An 18,075-nucleotide genomic window follows, 5' to 3' on the forward strand; every position below is an offset into this window, starting at 1 on the left:
TGTGTGTGGACTTAACTATAGTTTTAGGCCAAAATTGTCCCCAAAAGTGAGCTAAATCGGACCAAACCTCCCTTTGGGGACATAAAGGGACATCCTTAATTAAAACTCTTAAACAGAGAATTTAAAAAAAATAATTATACGTGTACTGCGTTAGGCTAACCGAGACTTGTCATTTGCACATATATTGTTGCTCTTTTGTTAGTTTTTGACTGCTTTTATTGTCCTCATTTGTAAGTCGCTTTGGATAAAAGCGTCTGCTAAATGACTAAATAAATAAATAAAAAATAATCAATAATACTCAATAAAAGGGGACATTTTCTTCGTAGATTTTGATTATTAATAATTAAGGTATTTCCCTGAAATTAATATTGATATTCACAAGCTATTTTGTTTTATTGTCCTATACACCTCATCAGTGTTTGATAACTTTGTCTCAACCCAAAGTTAAAAAAGTAGTCTCTGCATAATTACAAACAATGTACATACATTGATTTATTATAGTTTGCTGCATAACTAAGGAAAAAGAGCAAACCACTAAAATTGGATAAATGTGTACCTTAACCAACCTATGTTTAACTGGTTTGTATTGGAGAATTTAGTAAAGAGATGAAAGGCTGGCTATTTATAAATATGAAACATCAAATGGTTCATTCACATGTTTATCAGATCATTTTTTTTTTTTATTCAGAAATTGTACCCAGGCTTACATTAAGAATACACTGTGATTATGCATTTTTTAAAGACAGTATTTCAAAACTAAAAAATGAAAAATGGCATAAGTGTTGGCTGGGCCGAGGAGCTGTCAGTACGCATACACCTTCACTTTATGGACCTCTCGATCGTCACACTCTCGTTTTCTGTTGTAGTAGTAGAATGTGTTATCTCGACGCTGAAGCTTCTTCACAAACCCAGTGTCCGGCCAACGGTCAATCTGAAAGGACAGTACGACAATATTCAACAGGAAACAGGACTGTTACCTGTAAGCTACACTGCCATTCAAAAGTTTGGGATCAGTATCTATTTTCAAGTTTCTTATGCTCATCAAGGCTGCATTTATTTGATCAAAAATACAGAAAAAAGTGAAATATTATTGCAATTTAAAATAACTGTTTTCTATATTAACATTCTTTAAAATATAATTTATTTCTGTGATGCAAAACTGAATTTTCATCAGTCATTACTCCAGTCTTCAGTGTCACATGATCCTTCAGAAATCATTCTAATATGCGGATTTATTATCAATGATAGAAACAGTTTTTGCTGCTTAATATTTTTTTTTTTTGGAACCTGTGATATTTTTTCAAGATTCTTTGATGAATAAAAAGAACAGCATTTGCTTAAAATAGAAATTTAGATTATAGATTAGAAAAAATCTTTCTGTTTTTGAAAGAAATTAATACTTTTAATCAGCAAAGATGTGTTAAATTGATAAAAAGTGACAATAAATACTTATATTGTTAGAAAAGATTTCTATTTTGAATAAAATGCTGTTCTTTTTTAACTTTTTATTCATCAAAGAATCCCAAAAAAGGTATCACAAGTTCCAAAATAAAAAATATTAAGCAGCAAAAACTGTTTCCAACATTGATAATAAATCAGCATATTAGAGTGATTTCTGAAGGATCATGTGACACTGAAGACTGGAGTAATGATGCTGAAAACTCAGCTTTGCTTCACAGGAATAAATTGTATTTTTAAAATATATTCAAATAGAAAACCATCATTTTAAATTGCAATATTATTTCACAATATTACTGTTTTTCCTGTAATTTTGACCGAATAATTGCAGCTTTGGTGAGCAGAAGAGACTTCTTAAAAAAAAAAAACAGTAAAATCTTACTGATCCCAGACTTTTGAACAGCACTGTATATTAAAGTATTTATAAGACATTAGCTAACTGACAAAGCAGGACCACTTTCATTAATAAAAACAAATATTCCATAAAGCTTAGTAGATGAGCTTTTAATATATTAATAATAACATGAAATCCAAATATTCAATATATATACAGAGAGAAAATGTACTGTATATTAGAAAACATACACCATGCACACCATTTCTGACTTTGTATGTATAAGGATTGTTTAAGCATTATATAATGTAATAGTGAATAATATTGTATTAATCAAACAAAAACGATCAAAAGTGGATACCTCGACTTGTTTGATTTGTCGGTACTCCAGCTCATCTCTGTATCCAGCTTGCTGAAATCTGTACAGGTCCTCAATCTCTCCTGTCCACTGCTTTGCTCGGCTCATGGACTTTGGCTTAGCGTTGTTATCCAGTAAAACGGCACAGGACATGATTTCTGTGTATGATAACAAATACACCACAGTATTCTCCTCTGGAATAAATACAGTTTCACTACAAATTCTGTTCTAGTACAAAATCAAGTCAAATCAACTTATCACATAATGCAAAAATGTTACGCACAAAAAAAAACATTTCTCACCTAATCCAGGATATTCTGGATTTACAAATTTTGACAGCTAAGCATCTAGTCTAATCACTCAGAACATGCCTCACACTCTGATATTAAATGACAATTTGTATATATGTATTATTAATAATATGTAACAAACTTACATTGACGTGTGTGACACACGGCTGAATTGTCAACGTGCTCCTTTAGCAAAACAATCCTGCGCATCATGTGTTTCCTAGCAACATAGCGCATAGCGTGAGGAAAACATGGCCAATCGAAAACCAACCCGGAATTACAGTTTGGTTGGCCAATCAACGCTACACCCGGAAACCTGCCTAGAAGAAACGGACCGAACAGTTCCTCGATATGAATAATTATTCGCATTTTTTTTGTCTCAGTGTACTATTTTAGAGTATACCGATTATTGTGCCTTTTTGCAATGTTATAATGATTGCTTTGGAGTCCAATAGATGTCGCTGTACGATTCAGATTCAGATCAAATTACAATGTTTATTTCCGACTCACGTGATTTCATACCAAAGCGATGCCAGGAGGAAAGACAGATGCAGGGGTGCTGCGGAAGAGTTCGGGCAGGGATGTGCTCAGCTCTCAGGGGGGTTTTGAGTGTCTCATCGGCTCAAACTCAGTGCAATCAGCATGAGCTCGTTTGCTGACCGCATGAAGGAGTATCCCACCATCTCCCTGGACCGATTTGACAGGGAGAATTTGCACGCCAGAGCTTATTTCCTATCTCACTGCCATAAAGGTGCATATATATATCCTTTATTTATATATATATAATGGACACTGGATCGAATCCCGCTTAGGAACTTTGTATTGTTTGTTTTGTTTTATATATCTATTGTGTTTATGTTCAATAGATCATATGAAAGGGTTGAAAGGACCTTTACTGAAGAGAAAACTGAAGTTCAGGTGAGTGATATTTGTACATATTCCAAAATGAATATGAAATGAAACATCCCTTTCTTATTAAACATTTATAATTTGTTTATAAACGTTTAACTGTAAAAGTTTATGTAAACCATAAGCTTTGTTTCCAATTTCATGTATTATTTATGAACCGCTTTATTTTTTAAATATGACTTTTGTCTCAGAATTAAGTTTATACACTATTATTTTTTATAAACGAGCTTATAAATGCGTACTATTTGATGCAGTATTTGTACAAAATTGTATTCCACTTTTATTCTATTCTGTTTTGCATTTAGATTTATTTTGCTGTTATAGTTTAAACTTAAAATTAAGAATGTGTTTTAACAGATCTCATATTAAGTAACCCTTTTTCATATATCATTAAAACATTTTTATGCTTAAATTCATTTGTAGCAAAAATGTTACTTTTTAAAAATTTTAATTTATATACATAATTTGCATATTTGACAAAACACTGAAACAAACTTTGTCTCCATTAGTTTAACGGTCAAGCTGTACTGCTCATTTGTCACAAAGGAGTAACCCAAAATATGCATTCTGGGAAGATCACATTGTAAGTATTATTCTCAGCCCTACAATTTTTCCATAAATAATTATGTTAACCTCATTTTAGAACCTTTGCATTAAATACTAGGTCCCACTGGAACTGGACAGTCCAACTGAAATCACTGGAGAGGTGAGATTTTAGTTCCTAGTTTATTCTTTTGAGTGTTTTTGGAGTTGATCTGAAGTCGTATACATTTTTGTCTTCAGTCAGAGGATGTTGTTGTTACTCTGCTTCCAGCGGGACACTGTCCAGGATCAGTCATGTAAGCAACCTCTGCAAAATAAGAGCAGGAGCATGCATTAAGAACATATACAGTCAATTTTGATTTAATATTGACTTTATAAACAGGTTTCTGTTTGAGGGTGCTCAGGGTACAGTGCTGTACACAGGGGACTTCAGACTGGCTGTCGGAGATGCAGCTAGAATGGAGTACTTGCACTCTGGAGACAGGTATTCTGATATCAGATATTTAAATAAGTACAGCACATTTTGTATATAATAATAGCATTCATATGTTTGTGCTGCAGGGTAAAAGATATTCAGAGTGTGTATAGCGACACCACATTCTTTGATCCCAAGTATCATCAGATCCCTAGCAGGGTAAGCATTTACGCACCTGCATTAAATCATACAGACTTGAGCTTGTCGGTTCTGTTCATAACAGTGTTCTTTTCTTCTGTTTTAGGAGGCTTGTTTGACAGGGATAAGTCAGCTGGTCCAGGACTGGATCTGTCAGAGTCCGTACCATGTTGTTTGGCTAAACTGTAAGGCAGCTTATGGTTACGAGTATCTTTTCACCAATCTGGGACAAGAGTTCAGCTCACAGGTCAGAGGTTGTTCCTCTAGTTTCTTTCTTCCTTCTTTTAAAACATTAACACTATTTCTCTATTATAGATACATGTGAACAGCTTGGATATGTAAAAAAAATATGCCTGAAATTCTGTGTCACATGACCACCGACCGTGCAACGCAGATCCACGCTTGTAGGCACCCCAAGGTACGCTCAACCTTTGCATAATGACACCATCATATACGTTCCGGACGGTGGTCACAATGGTGGCTTTTTCACAGGACGAGGAGTTCTTCAGGGCAAACAGGTTACCGTGTGGCTCCATGGCTCCGGATGACATTCCTCTAAACATTATCAGCATCAAACCCTCAACCATATGGTTTGGAGAACGGACCAGAAAGACCTCTGTCATTGTCAAGTGAGTCACGATGCATCAATATTAAAATGTTATGGCCAATATTAAAATTCTATCAATATTTATGCATCTATTTATTGAAATAAGACACTAAAAAAAAAATCACACATTTTAATAAGTATTAAAAATGGAAACTCATTTTCAAACTTTTAAAGATTATATTTAACAGTAATCCAACTATTAGTGTTTTTAAAAGATCAACTTTAAAAGTTAGATGATAGCACAGGAAATCTAAATGTAAAAATAGAATAAATTTGCATGCAATTACCTATTTTATATATATATATATATTATTAATAATAAATTATTCATCACGTCTTTCTTTTTAGGATGGGAAGTAGTTCCTACAGAGCATGCTTTTCTTTTCATTCCTCTTATTTGGAGGTGAGAGAAATATCACCGAGAAGGATATTCTTCATATGACACACCGTACACAATGTTAGCCTATCATAAGACCGCGTCTATTTCCTGTGACTAGGTTAAGGACTTTCTCTCCTACATATGTCCTGTTAACATCTATCCTAATGTCATTCCGTTGGGCAAGACACTGGAGGACGTCGCAGAGCTGTAAGGACAAACTTTTTTTTTCTTGTACCATGTTGTCATAAGACTTGTTGCTTACTATAAAATTATCTTTTCAAATTCAGGTTAAAGCCCTTGTATAAAATAAAATGTAAATATTAGATGAAAAATGTAAACTTCAAAAACATACACTTGATTAATTTAAATTGCTAAAGCAACATTTAAAATCTGTTCAAAAATTTGAAGAACAAAAATTACAAAACCAAAATGGAAATATATATATATTATAAAATGACAAAAGCACAACAAATTCTAAAGTACTAAATTCTAATACAATTCTATGTTTACATTGTGTCGAATGTTGATATTCTCAGACTCAAAACTTGTCACTATGGCAACCCAACATCAAAACAGATCCATGTGCAGCTTTGTTGTTGGTAAGAGCAAAATATTTTCCAATCTATATTCACCTCTACATGTTCATATATATAAAAAAATGTGAGTGGATTTTAAAATGTGGAATCATGTAATTGCAAAAATCTGACGTGAATGTAGCAAGTATCTTATGAAAATAAACTCAGGGTTTATTGTGTTCGGTGATCTTTATTGAGTACTAGTTACAGATGACAAAGCTTTTAAAAAATGTGATCATTCTGCACCTGTTCGATGTGACTGCACCAGATTAGTATCTCTTCAGGCACCTGCACCTGCTTCTCTTCAGTCTCTACAACAAATGAAAGTCTTTCCTCAGTCTGAGAAGGTTGTTCATGCTTTTTAAATGATATCAGTGAACTCCACAGGCTTTGTTAATTCCTTCAATTATTTTGCCTGTCACATATATGAATCCCATTGATGTGATGCAGGTACATGAAGGCACATGGTAAGAACAACTGCAGTTAAACCTGCTGGTCACAGACAACAGGCTTGAAAAATAGTAAAAGATTACTTCTGGTAAAAAAATTTTTTAAAAATAGAGTACACAATTAAAACTGGATATTAATTTAAAGCAATAGCTCACACAAACAGGACAATTTTATTTTTTACTCACCCTCATGATATTCCAAGCCCATATTAATTTTTGTCCAAGCTCCAGACAAGACAAAGAACTACTTGGTTCCTTCTTTTGTCGCTATGAATGGCAGTTGTATGGCAAAAGCTGTAATAATAATTGTACCAAATAAAAATAACGGGTTTGGAACAACATGAGGGCAAGTGAATAACTTTCTTTTCTGGGTGAGCTATTCCTTAAACTGAATAAGAACTTTAACTTGTTTCCTTCAGCTAAGGTCTAGAGGAATCTAGAGCACTGGAAAACCTCAAACAGCATGGGATGCAGGTGTTTAGGTTACTGTATGGAATTACGCTGATAGTGTGACTCAAGGTTAAGATGCCGCAGCAGCCGTTTCTATGGTAATAGCCTCGGATCTGCCACTGCTCTGCTCTGTGCATGTAACGTGCAGTGAACCGTCCCTGAAAAGTAAACACACATAAGAAATTGTTCAAATAAGGATACGAGCTTTATGACGGAGTTGAGTATGACTGGGTGATATTACTGAATTTACTGTATATAGCACTGTGTCATTACACAAGCAACAAAATAACAGTTTTAAAAAGAAGTCTCTTATGCTCACTAATTTCATTTGATTAAAAATACAATAAAAACAGTAATATTGTGAAACATTTTTATAATTGAAAATAATTGTTTTCTGTTCTTATATTTTAAATTTAAATTTATTCCTGTGATGCAAAGCTGAATTTCCAGCAGCCATTATTCAAGTCTTCAGTGTCACATGAAATCATTCTGATATGCTGATATGCTGCGCAATAAACTTTTATTATCATCAATATTTTTGTGGAAACCCTAATATTTTTTTTTTCAGGATTATTTAATTAATAGAAAGTTCAAAACAGCATTTATTGGAAATAGGAATCTTTTGTAACATTATGAATTGTTTTACTGTCACTTTTGATCAATTTAATGCATCCATTCTGAATAAAAAAGTTCATTTATTTCATTACCTCTTCATTGTCAGCACTGTGACAATGTCATGCAGCTCCTCTTTAGGTTCCAAGTCTCTAAGTACAATCTAGAAAAATAAGAGTGTCACATTTTAAGTTAATTGTATCACAGTTTCAAAAAATTGATAACAATAAGAAATATTTGAGCAGCAAATCAGCATATTAGAATGATTTCTGAAGGATCATGTGACACTGAAGACTGGAGTAATGGCTGCTGGAAATTTAGCTTCACCATCACAGGAATAAATTACATTTTAAAACGTATTTAAATAGATAACAGTTATTTTAAACTGTAATAATATTTCACAATATTTATTTTTTTTATCAAATCCAGCCTTGGTGAGCAAAACATTATATATATATATATATATATATACTGTCATTTACACAAGTTTATCATTGTATTACACAAGTATATTACATATAGTAATGCCTATTCTGATAATAAAGTATAATCAATAGCAAACTTTTACCTACTTTTTATATTAAACTTTATAATTGAATGGTGCTTCACCAAATCCGTTTTTTATTAATACTGAATTAATAAAATTCAGTAAAGGAAAAGATAATATTCATAAATAAATGAGATGTTTTGCATCACTACAAAAAAAGCTGCTTTGCATTATATAACAAAAGACTTCAAATTCTGAAAGGTGTGAAGTTGCTTGGCAACGGCAAACAACCTACTGTTCACAGTGTCACTTTCACAATAATAACAAAGTCAAAGTACACACTTAAAAGTTAAATGTGAGGTACAGGACATCTACTGACTTTTTGAACTCTGCAGCGAGGTGCTGTGAGAGCTCATGTGTGAAGCTCTCTCCCCCTGTCCTGTGATCCGTCTGTGTGGCGAGGACCCGGTACATTCCGCTGTTCACCTCCAGGATGGTGACGCTGAGCGACGTGCCTCCCAGTTTGTACACTAGCACATGACTGTGGTCCAAAAGAAAAATGGGAATGAGACTTTTGAGCCGAAAGAAACCATTCATCTGAGATAATGCAAAAAAAGTCTTACCTTTTTCCCAACAGTGAGTCCTGCCCGATCCCATAAGCTAGAAGCGCAGCGGTGGGTTCGTGGATCAGCCTCAGCACATTGAACCCGGCACTTTCTGCAGCTTGCCTACAACACAGCACCGATTCTTATAAAACATCTCCCTAGACACGGCTTCTGGAGTTAGATAACGGTTACATCATTTGAATTAATTTGCATTCATCTCAAAGTATACGATGTTTTACGGACACATCAAGCACATACCTGAGCGCATTCTTCTGCATCTCTCCGAACTCAAAAGGCACTGTTATGACTGCGTCTTTCACGTCCGAACCCAAGGCTGACTGGGCCGTCTCTGCAGGGAACATTAAATAATCATCACTAGTTCATGTTAAACATACTATGACATGAAATTAAGGATTCAATACCTTTCATTTTATGGAAGATCAATTTAGCTACATCTTCAGGCGACACATACTTGGTTGTCTCTCCCGTGTCGATTTCATATCTGAGCAGGTCACTCTTGTTGACAACCTAGAAATTATGAAAATACACACCTTTTAAAAGAGCAGGTGGTTCAGATTTTATGGTTACTGTTGTGTTTTTGTGTGTCAGTATTTAAGAACAACAGCATGTACTTACAATGCATTTGCTTTCTTCTCTGTGTGTCTGAGCATCTGGGTCATCATAGCTGTCAAATACCAATCAAAGTCGAACAAATTTTATATTATGATTTTTATTTATATAAATGTATTATTATTAAGTTATTGCTAATTTGACTGTAAATATTCTTAATAACATTATGCACAATATGCAGTGATTTATCTACAGAATAGTCTAAAGACACCCAACATGAAAACCTACCATCTGCCCAGGATCTGCTTCACTTTGACAACTGTATTGGTGGCATTTCGTATTCTGCCCTGCTTAGCGGCGATTCCCACTATCTAGAACAATAATTAAATTAAATAAAACCATTAGACTATCATATGCCCTGACGTTCTTGCTTCATTTATTAACATTTAAATTAAACAAAAAAATTAAAAATGAATCAAGACGTATTACAACACTTTAATATTTAATATATATTAGTAGGACAAAATAAATAAAAACTTGTCAGACTGGTCTGTTGGCAGAATTTAGAGGAGTTTGGGTTTAGGCATGAGCTCATCCATCTAAATCCAATCCCCAGCATTATTATATTATGTTATATAATAAATTTGTCCCATAAGGCAAATTATGGGGCAATAGCATCCAAACAACATAGCAATGCATGTACACTGCTATTATGAAAAATTAAGCTCACTATGCAATACAGAGACAGTACAATATACGCAATACAGACACAGTATACATACTATTCATTAGACTAGAGATATGTTTTGTAGTTATGAATTTAAGCTTTTATTTTACGGTTGATTCTTAATCTTATAGATGTTAAAGGCTCTCTGTTTTTGGTGCTGATGAGAGAGCTGTATAATGATCCTTGCCTGCAGTCTGATTCTCTAGATGTCCACCATGGAAAATTACCTGTTCAGTGTCTCTGTATGCGACCACAGCTGGAGTGACTCTGTCCCCTGCATCATTTGCCACAACATCTGCTCGCCCATCCTATATGAAAACAATTGACTTACACTTATTATAAGCAGGTATGGTTTGTCTGTCACACCATTAACTATTCAGCAACATGAACAAGGTCTATTAGATATTTTATTTTGTTGCCGACATGTTTGCGTTTATTAAACAAAGTAAAATGATTTATACTCATAAACAATTCACCTTGAATACGGCAACACAGGCACATGTGTATCCAAAGTGCACCCCGATGGCAGCCATGCTTTCGAAGGAGTCTACCGGAAGCCGGTCCTCATATGCAAATGAGAAGAGATTCTGTCAAATGACGCGCGGCGTTATTAGCCAATCAGAGCGCCACTGCACTGACGTCGACTGGAACGTCAAGAGAGCAGCGCCTGATTTAGAAACAGCTGAAAGCGGCGCCGGTGGGTGTTGCGTACTGGGTTATTGAAGTTCACTTAAAAGTGCGCACAAGCGCCTTTTAAGCGCACAGAGTCATGTCTTTAACCAACTCCGTTGCCACCCCGTTACTTTTGCTTTTATGTGTTGTTTTATTCTCAGTTACTGATGCAGAAGAATGCGAAGGTGAGGTTGGTCAGCTTGGCTTGCATCGCGCATGAGCCACTGAGTTTAAAAATAGTCACCTGAACTATGCTGGGTTATTTTGCACAAGTGCATGAGCGTTTTCACATAGTGAAATGTGAGATATGCACTGTATGAAATCAATATTTAAGAGGTGAGTCCTGGTTTTGGATTGCAAACAGAAAACCCGTATTATTGTAATACTAAATATGGCTTGTGTGTTGTAATACAATCAATTTACAGCTAGATGCTTATGTTTTGCATTATCATTACTAACAGTTATTATACAGGGTTTCTGGTTTTATGAGACTTTTATTAATACTTTATTAAGTAATTTAAAGACATATTTAAGACTAAGTAAGACAATTTAAGGAATAAATTGAATGGAACACAACACGTCAATATCGTCTCTAAATGTAAATGTATTAGCAACGCTTCAACGAAAAAAGAACATATATTTCCATTACTTTTAAAAATTTATTAATTTTAAAATAAATAAATAAATAGCTTGAATACACTGCAAAAAGATGATGTTCTTAAAGATTCTTCGCAAAATTACATAAAATAAGACATCTTGTTTCATGAGAAATTATGGCATGCATGCACTACAATTTCCAGTACAAATATCTAAACATCCTTAAATCAATATACACTTGAGATGCAAATTGAACATAAAGTCTTGTTTTCTGAGAAACTGATCAAAATGAATAGAATTTTTGATTAAAATAAGAGCAAACATCTGCAAATAGGCTGAAAAAAAATCAACCTAATTCAAAGGTAAAATACGTTTTTTTTTAAATAAGCACTGACAGATGCTTGTTCATATTTTAAACAAATTCATTAAATTTTGTTCATTTTCTCAGAGAAAAAGACTTTACATATTCAGTTTGCATCTCAAGTAAATGTGTCTTGATTTAAGGATGTTTAGGTGTTTGTATTAGTAAACAAAACAAAAAAATACTCAGGAAGATGCCAAGATTTTATTAATTTAAGACTTAAAGGGGACCTATTATGCTTTTTCACTTTTTCAACTTTAGTCTGTAATGTTGCTGTTTGAGCATAAAAAAGATTTGCAAAGTTACAAAGCTCAAAGTGCACTTTAAAAGGAGATCTTGTATTTAACAGAAATCACTTTTCAAAAACTACAACCAGTGACTCGTTTGGACTACAACGCATATTTTACAGGATTTGTGATATCACAAATATCGACGAATGGGACGAGACCTGGTTGAGCTGCACTAGAGAAGGCAACGAGTGTTATCACTATGTCGGAGACACGCTAGCTTTCCCAAGGCAGATGAACTTAGAGTGGTTACAATCATCCAGGTTTAAATCGTGCTCAAATTGATTTGATTTTGACGCAATATTTACACTGAAGCTCGCAGCAGGCAACTATGGTAAGGGGCATGACATTTCCCGACCAGGCACGCACCGAGTGCTGCCAATCACAACACACACTGGCCCAGCTAACCAATCACAACACACACTGGCCCAGCTAACCAATCACAGCACATTTCGTATTTCAGAAGGTGGGCTTTCATTTGATACAGGAACTATTTGAGCCGTTCATGCCAGACTGGGGAGAGAGGTGTTGTAATAATGTAAAATATGTGAAAAATAACCTAGTATGAGAGCCTGTTCTAGTACACCCCCAAAACAAAATCAAGACTTTGAAAAAGAGCATAATAGGACCCCTTTAAAACTGAAATCTTTTGCAACATTATAAATGTTAAGCTGTCACTTTCAAACAATTTAATGAGAATAAAAATATTAACAAACATTACCGACCTCAAAACTTATGAAAATATGATAGTATATATTTATTTATGATAGTCGTACACTGCAAAAAATTAGTGCATGCATTGCAAATATTATACATAAAATGCTTTTTGAGCTTCCATTGTAAAGAAGTGTTCACTCATTTTCTTTGTGATTTAACAGTCTTTGTGATTTGAAGACTATAACAATCATTTTCTCACCATTTCAAGTGTCTGCTGAACAGATGCACAAAGAAAAAAAAATCCTTTGTCTGAATCATTCCATGGCAAACTTGTTTTCAATTGACTTTGACACTTAAAATGTGCTATGCAACAGTATCGAACACATTTAAAATCCAGTAAGGCATGGAAATAATACAGCTTTTTATATATATATAAAAATGTGAAGATGTCAGGTTCAGGCATCTGGTAACAGGCCTTGGAGCCAGTCAAAACGTATTGCTGTATTTTCTGTGCAGAATCAATGCGCTCAACCCTAAACCCAGATTAAAGTCAAAGAGAGGTGTTATAATAATGTAAAATATGTGAAAAATAATGTGTTTTTCGAATAACCTAGTATGAGAGCCTGTTCTAGTACACCCCCAAAACAAAATCAAGACTCTGTAAAAGAGCATAAGGACCCCTTTAAGACATTTTTAAGATCCACAGAAACCCTGTTATATAACTAACATCATATGAATTCACCCTCCAGTTTAAACCTCTGTTTATTTTGTATGTGTGTATCTGTTTTGCAGTGTGTGTAGGGTTTTTGGGCCGGCTTTATAACTCACTGGTGATCAGGCACACAGAATTGTCCCCAGAGCTGGTGGAGGAGGGTCTGATCAGAGCCTGCGCTGAGACTACTGGGAAAGAGAATCGACTTGTAAGAACATAAAAACAAGCACAGTTGGGTTCTTATTCTTCTTTGGTTGCTGGCCCATCTTTGAAAATATATAGAGATGTTATGAAAAAATATACTGAATATATGAGGTCGTGTAATTGTAATTCTCTCCCCTTTCACGTCAGTGTTATTACCTGGGAGCCTCCAGTGATGCTGCAGCCAAAGTGACAGGTGATGTGAGCCGCCCCCTCAGTGCACATGTTCCTGTCCACAAAATCTGCCAGAGACTTCAGCGCAGGGACGGCCAGATCTGCGAGCTCAGATATGGTAGGGTGTATTCACATATAAGAGTCCTGACACTGCATTAGAGGCTTTTAAATATTTGGAAATATTTATCTCAAAGGTTTTAAAATGGACATTCTTGTTCTTCTGAAACAGAGCATCCTGTTCTCGACTGGAGCAGGGACGCTTTGTCTAAAATGCGAGTGTTGGAGCTGAAGAGAGTCTTGGCCTTGTGGGGGGAGGAGTGCAGAGCCTGTCTGGAGAAGAGTGAATTTATTGATCTCATCCAGGAGGTGGCCCCCAAACACAGCACAGCGCAGCACAGAACGCACTCGGAAGAGTTCTGAGGGCCTCCTTGTGCAGCTCTGTGCTGGGGACATACTGCAGTGATGGGAGGGGCTGCACGTGCAGCTACGCTCAGGGACACTTTTGATATTGCTCTGAGACTCCTTACTTATAATGCTTTTCATAATATTAGTTACGAGTAGCCATGTGCAATTTCCCCAGTGTCTCATTCTCCTGTACCACTGTAAGCATTTTCTCCCGCACACTCAGAATAAATCATTAAGCTTTATTAGTTTCAGGGATTAAGAGGTTCCTTGCAGAGATGCTGGCTGTTTTTTGTCCAATCGTTTAATTTGGAAGGGACTAGAGCTTGTGTCAAGCTCTAAGACCACTTATCTCCTAATTCGTACGCCCCCTTTAAGAGCCTTCTGTGTTTGCAGCTGTGGGTAAATTGCATGAAACCCAATAATTTCTCCAGATAATATTTTCATCGAAAATCAAAAGAAAGGAATAACAAAAAAAAAGATATACTTTGCATAAATAACAAAAGTGAGGTCTGTTAGGACCATTGATTTATTTGTGCACTGTCATGACATTATGCACATTGCCCTTTTAATTCTCATTAGCATAGTGCAATTTAATGGAAAAAAAATCTAATTACTGAAATGCAAAAAAATATATATTTAAATCGTATAGGATTTATACATCATGGTAGCATTTGTTGTACTTCCTTTAATTTATGCTGATTAATACTGAATTAAATCAGGAAAAAATTATATTACAGTAAGAAACTACAGTAAAAACTTCACATTCATATTCATTAAATTTCATATACATGTCAAGTAACTTCTATTTTAAAATCATCATCTTTAATCACTTTTTAACTTTTTGCAGCTCTTAAATATTCTTCCGGAATGACAAAATTAATGAAATACAAATATTCCATGTAATCTCTTATTATGAGGATACAGAAATATCTGAATTTAGTCAGAGGATGTGCTTAATTGCCATGAAAATAATGCAAAAAAAAAATTTCTTAAAAAGTATACTTAATTTCTTTATGCAAAATATTTATTTTTGCATATAAAAAATGTCTTTATGCAAAATCATTTATTTTGTTTTTGAGGACACCGGACCTGATTTTTGTGCATGTCAATTTCTACATCCAACTCAGTCTCAGTCTGTATCAAATTTGCGTGCGTATTTCATAATTATATGTCACTACCCTGACCTCTCGTAAGGATCGTATTGTTGTGACTGTCTTGGACGTGGTGACTGTCGTGGATGCCCACGCAACCGTGCTGATGTTTACATCTGGCATGTTGCCATGGCGATCACGGAACCTTTCATCCGCTGCTTCTGATGCTACAGGATTTTGCTGACAAACTTTTTATGTCATAAAACAGAACCAATCAGCCACGAGACCATCGCGGGGCTCTTTCTCTCTCTTATCCTCTCCTCTCTCTCCCCACCCCCCAGGCTTTCTCATTCACAATCCCCTTTTTTACCATCCAGTTCTGCTGTTCTCCTGTAATAGCTGTTGAGAGAGAGTGAGAAGAGAGAGAGACTGTGAGTGAGATTCAGGCCTTGCCCACGCAAAGAAGTGGGAGACTGAACCTCTCTATACTCTCTCTCTCGCGCGCGCACACACACACACACACAGTCAGTGTATCATGCTTGCACTGTGTGGGCTGAGCTGAGCATTCCTAGGATGCAGTGACAGCTATTAGCATGTGAATTCTCACACTGAGATATGGAGATGCACTGAGGCTCTGAACAGAGACGGCGATGAGGTGAGACGCCCACGCACACACACATCATTATTGCTCACAGCACTCTTTGGCTGATTATACTGTCCCTGGATCTGTATACCGAGGTGACAAGAGCCCCAAAGCGGGAGGAAACCATGTGGGGTTGAGTGAGGGAGAAAGAGGATTTGTGAGTGTTTGCGTGTGCAATGATGAATGTTGGAGAAACTGAGTGTGTAGTTACTCTAGGCAGAAGTTTTGCTTTTAGGAGTATTTGAAATAGGGGATTGCTACTTTGAAACTTGACTTTAGGAGAATATAAGCCAAACTAAAGGACTTGCATTATTTTAAATGTATTATTTAATATGCATTTAAAACTTTTTGAAACATTGCTTGAAATTGCATTCATTGCTCTAACCTCTCAGAAGGTCAGAAATGTCTTAACTGAAGTCCTGGTGTAAAAGAAATTTAGGAAATAGGTTGTTGGCATGACATTTCAAGCATTTTGCTTCAATATCTATACTTCAAATTTTGTATTCTTGCATAATTATTATGCATGACATTTCTGACATACCTTCAGTTTTTATAATTGAGACTGCATAGAATATTTATGCTTTTAAGATCTAAAAGTATATTTAAAATTTAAAAGTATATTCTAAAATAATTTGTCAAAGTACAGGACCGTTTAAATGAGCTGCAAAGGATTATTAAAAATAATTTTTTTAAACAATATGATGTCCACAAATATCCACAGATTTTGAAAAACTGTAATTAAATATGCAATTTAAACCAATAATTTTATAATAATCTGTCAAATAAGTAAATTACAGATTTACAGATGGTCACATGTTCCTACACTGAAGCTCAAGATGCTCTGTGGATCATCTCAAATCATACTGGAGAATATGATCATAAAGTTTGACACAAAGCCTGTGTGCTGATAAAACAAAAGAACGACAAACCAAATTCTAACACATTCTGAAATTCTCGCTAAAACAGTTATATTGATAATGTGTAATGGACAAAAAAATTTAAACTTTTAAATAAATAAAAATGCTGAGTTTGTGCTGAATGCTGAAAAAAAAAAAAAGATATTTGTCACACTACCCAAAATCCAAATGAATGCATTTCCTATATTTCAGAAGGAGATCTCAAAGATTTTAAGAACGGCTGCAGTCTTATAACTTCAGTCAAGTTCTTACCCACAGATCCAGACGTCAAGGTGTGGCTTATGTAACAGAAGCAGCACGCTCATGTGATTTCTCCTTGATCTGATGAAATCAAAAGGAAATGAAATCTATCAGGACTTTCTGCTGCTGTCATCTATCACAGCGCCTCATATGTGATTTCAAATATTGATATACTCAGCATTAAAGAACTATACTACAATATTAGTGCTATATCATACATTCCTGTAATTGCGTTAGAGGCCCTTCTAATATGCGGTGGAAATAGAAACGTTACTGTTCTGTAACTGCATGTGTGTGAGATTTGTAGGAAGGAGTGTGGGTGTCAGTAGCTTTTATTCCTGTTCCACATTCATGTGTGTGAGGTGAGTTTTTGTATCGCCTGAGGAAAGAGTGGAGTTATCAGAGGCATGCAGCCTTTCCTATACTTCCTGCAAAAACATCCCAAGGAGCCTCGGCCCAATCCAGCCAGGAAGAAGGGCAGGAAGTTGGGCTGAGGTCACGGGAAGTAAATTACAAAGCCAAAAGGGCATAGTATGAAAACAGGTCTAGTGGAAGTTTCTGGAGACCATAACAGTGCTAGATTAAAGAAATGATAGTGGTGCTACGGATTTGTGTGTGTGCGTAAGTAGGAATATGTGGGAGTTGATTCTTTATTTAAAATTGATGGGATTATGAAGGCTTTTTTATTCCTTCATTCAGGCTGGCATCATTTTTGTTGTGACCGCAACATGCTTTGATAAATGCATTATCCAACACCATGCATAAATAAAATCTCTTATTTATTTAATCAAAGCACATATAATCTCTTGTTGCTACATCTTAGCCATTTTAAATGTACAGGGGCACTTGAACAGGCTGTATCGAGTGACATTAGGAATGACAGAGATGTTGATTACAACCAGAATGATTTCTTTAAGCGTAGCCTCACCTGAGGTGTTTATAGAGACGTTGGTGATTGGTCGAGATACTGAACCCTGGCTGCTTATTGGTGGAGGTCCTCGAACGATGCTTTTGGTTGGCTGAGATGGTTTGAGATGGTCTGGAGACCTTCCTGCTGTAATTTCCCCCCGGTTTTCCTGCTCGGGAATATTCAGCATCAGGGTTGGGCTTCAAGTGTCCTGAAATCTCAGACCTCGGAGGGAGTGCCGGGAC

General features: G+C 35.5%; 3 protein-coding genes and 1 pseudogene across 4 annotated transcripts; 2 read left to right on the forward strand and 2 right to left on the reverse strand.

Moving 5' to 3' along the window:
• Window positions 1–702: 702 nt before the first annotated feature.
• meig1 (meiosis/spermiogenesis associated 1) lies at window positions 703–2,674 on the reverse strand. 2 transcript variants are annotated; one of them, XM_016557646.1, is made up of 3 exons: window positions 2,587–2,674; window positions 2,154–2,308; window positions 703–931 (listed from the first exon to the last, which is right to left on the reverse strand). In XM_016557646.1, the coding sequence occupies exons 2-3, from the start codon at window positions 2,301–2,303 to the stop codon at window positions 803–805; spliced, it is 279 nt and encodes a 92-aa protein (XP_016413132.1). In that variant the 5' UTR covers window positions 2,304–2,308; window positions 2,587–2,674; the 3' UTR covers window positions 703–802. The 2 variants fall into 2 exon arrangements, with proteins under 2 accessions (XP_016413132.1, XP_016413139.1); XM_016557653.1 differs by having other exon boundaries at window positions 2,583–2,674.
• A 306-nt stretch (window positions 2,675–2,980) lies between these two features.
• LOC107743983 (protein artemis-like) lies at window positions 2,981–6,945 on the forward strand (annotated as a pseudogene).
• LOC107743993 (heat shock 70 kDa protein 14-like) lies at window positions 6,006–10,527 on the reverse strand. Its single transcript, XM_016557456.1, has 10 exons — window positions 10,443–10,527; window positions 10,194–10,274; window positions 9,528–9,610; window positions 9,306–9,354; window positions 9,092–9,197; window positions 8,928–9,018; window positions 8,688–8,792; window positions 8,440–8,605; window positions 7,673–7,740; window positions 6,006–7,123 (listed from the first exon to the last, which is right to left on the reverse strand). Exons 1-10 carry the CDS (start codon window positions 10,497–10,499, stop codon window positions 7,036–7,038), a joined length of 894 nt encoding a protein of 297 aa, XP_016412942.1. The 5' UTR covers window positions 10,500–10,527; the 3' UTR covers window positions 6,006–7,035.
• Window positions 10,528–10,670: 143 nt separating this feature from the next.
• On the forward strand, window positions 10,671–14,253 carry LOC107744152 (cerebral dopamine neurotrophic factor-like). Its single transcript, XM_016557663.1, has 4 exons — window positions 10,671–10,823; window positions 13,333–13,460; window positions 13,604–13,745; window positions 13,857–14,253. Exons 1-4 carry the CDS (start codon window positions 10,736–10,738, stop codon window positions 14,045–14,047), a joined length of 549 nt encoding a protein of 182 aa, XP_016413149.1. The 5' UTR covers window positions 10,671–10,735; the 3' UTR covers window positions 14,048–14,253.
• The last annotated feature ends 3,822 nt before the right edge of the window (window positions 14,254–18,075 follow it).

The sequence above is a fragment of the Sinocyclocheilus rhinocerous genome, unplaced genomic scaffold (genome assembly GCF_001515625.1).
Source record: "Sinocyclocheilus rhinocerous isolate Xijiao unplaced genomic scaffold, SAMN03320098_v1.1 scaffold551, whole genome shotgun sequence".
Classification (NCBI taxonomy): Eukaryota; Metazoa; Chordata; class Actinopteri; order Cypriniformes; family Cyprinidae; genus Sinocyclocheilus; species Sinocyclocheilus rhinocerous.

What these genes read in the sequence shown, in the direction of transcription:
- LOC107743993 (XM_016557456.1), bottom strand. Translation starts at nt 10,499, where the DNA reads ATGGCTGCCATCGGGGTGCACTTTGGATACACATGTGCCTGTGTTGCC. An exon ending in CATACAGAGACACTGAACAG is followed by an intron (nt 9,611 to 10,193) that starts GTAATTTTCCAT and finishes TTATTGTTCTAG; the next exon opens with ATAGTGGGAATCGCCGCTAA. An exon ending in AAGCAGATCCTGGGCAGATG is followed by an intron (nt 9,355 to 9,527) that starts GTAGGTTTTCAT and finishes GGTATTTGACAG; the next exon opens with CTATGATGACCCAGATGCTC.
- meig1 (XM_016557646.1), bottom strand. Translation starts at nt 2,303, where the DNA reads ATGTCCTGTGCCGTTTTACTGGATAACAACGCTAAGCCAAAGTCCATG. An exon ending in GACAAATCAAACAAGTCGAG is followed by an intron (nt 932 to 2,153) that starts GTATCCACTTTT and finishes CTGTCCTTTCAG; the next exon opens with ATTGACCGTTGGCCGGACAC.
- LOC107744152 (XM_016557663.1), top strand. Translation starts at nt 10,736, where the DNA reads ATGTCTTTAACCAACTCCGTTGCCACCCCGTTACTTTTGCTTTTATGT. An exon ending in TGATGCAGAAGAATGCGAAG is followed by an intron (nt 10,824 to 13,332) that starts GTGAGGTTGGTC and finishes TCTGTTTTGCAG; the next exon opens with TGTGTGTAGGGTTTTTGGGC. An exon ending in CTGGGAAAGAGAATCGACTT is followed by an intron (nt 13,461 to 13,603) that starts GTAAGAACATAA and finishes CTTTCACGTCAG; the next exon opens with TGTTATTACCTGGGAGCCTC.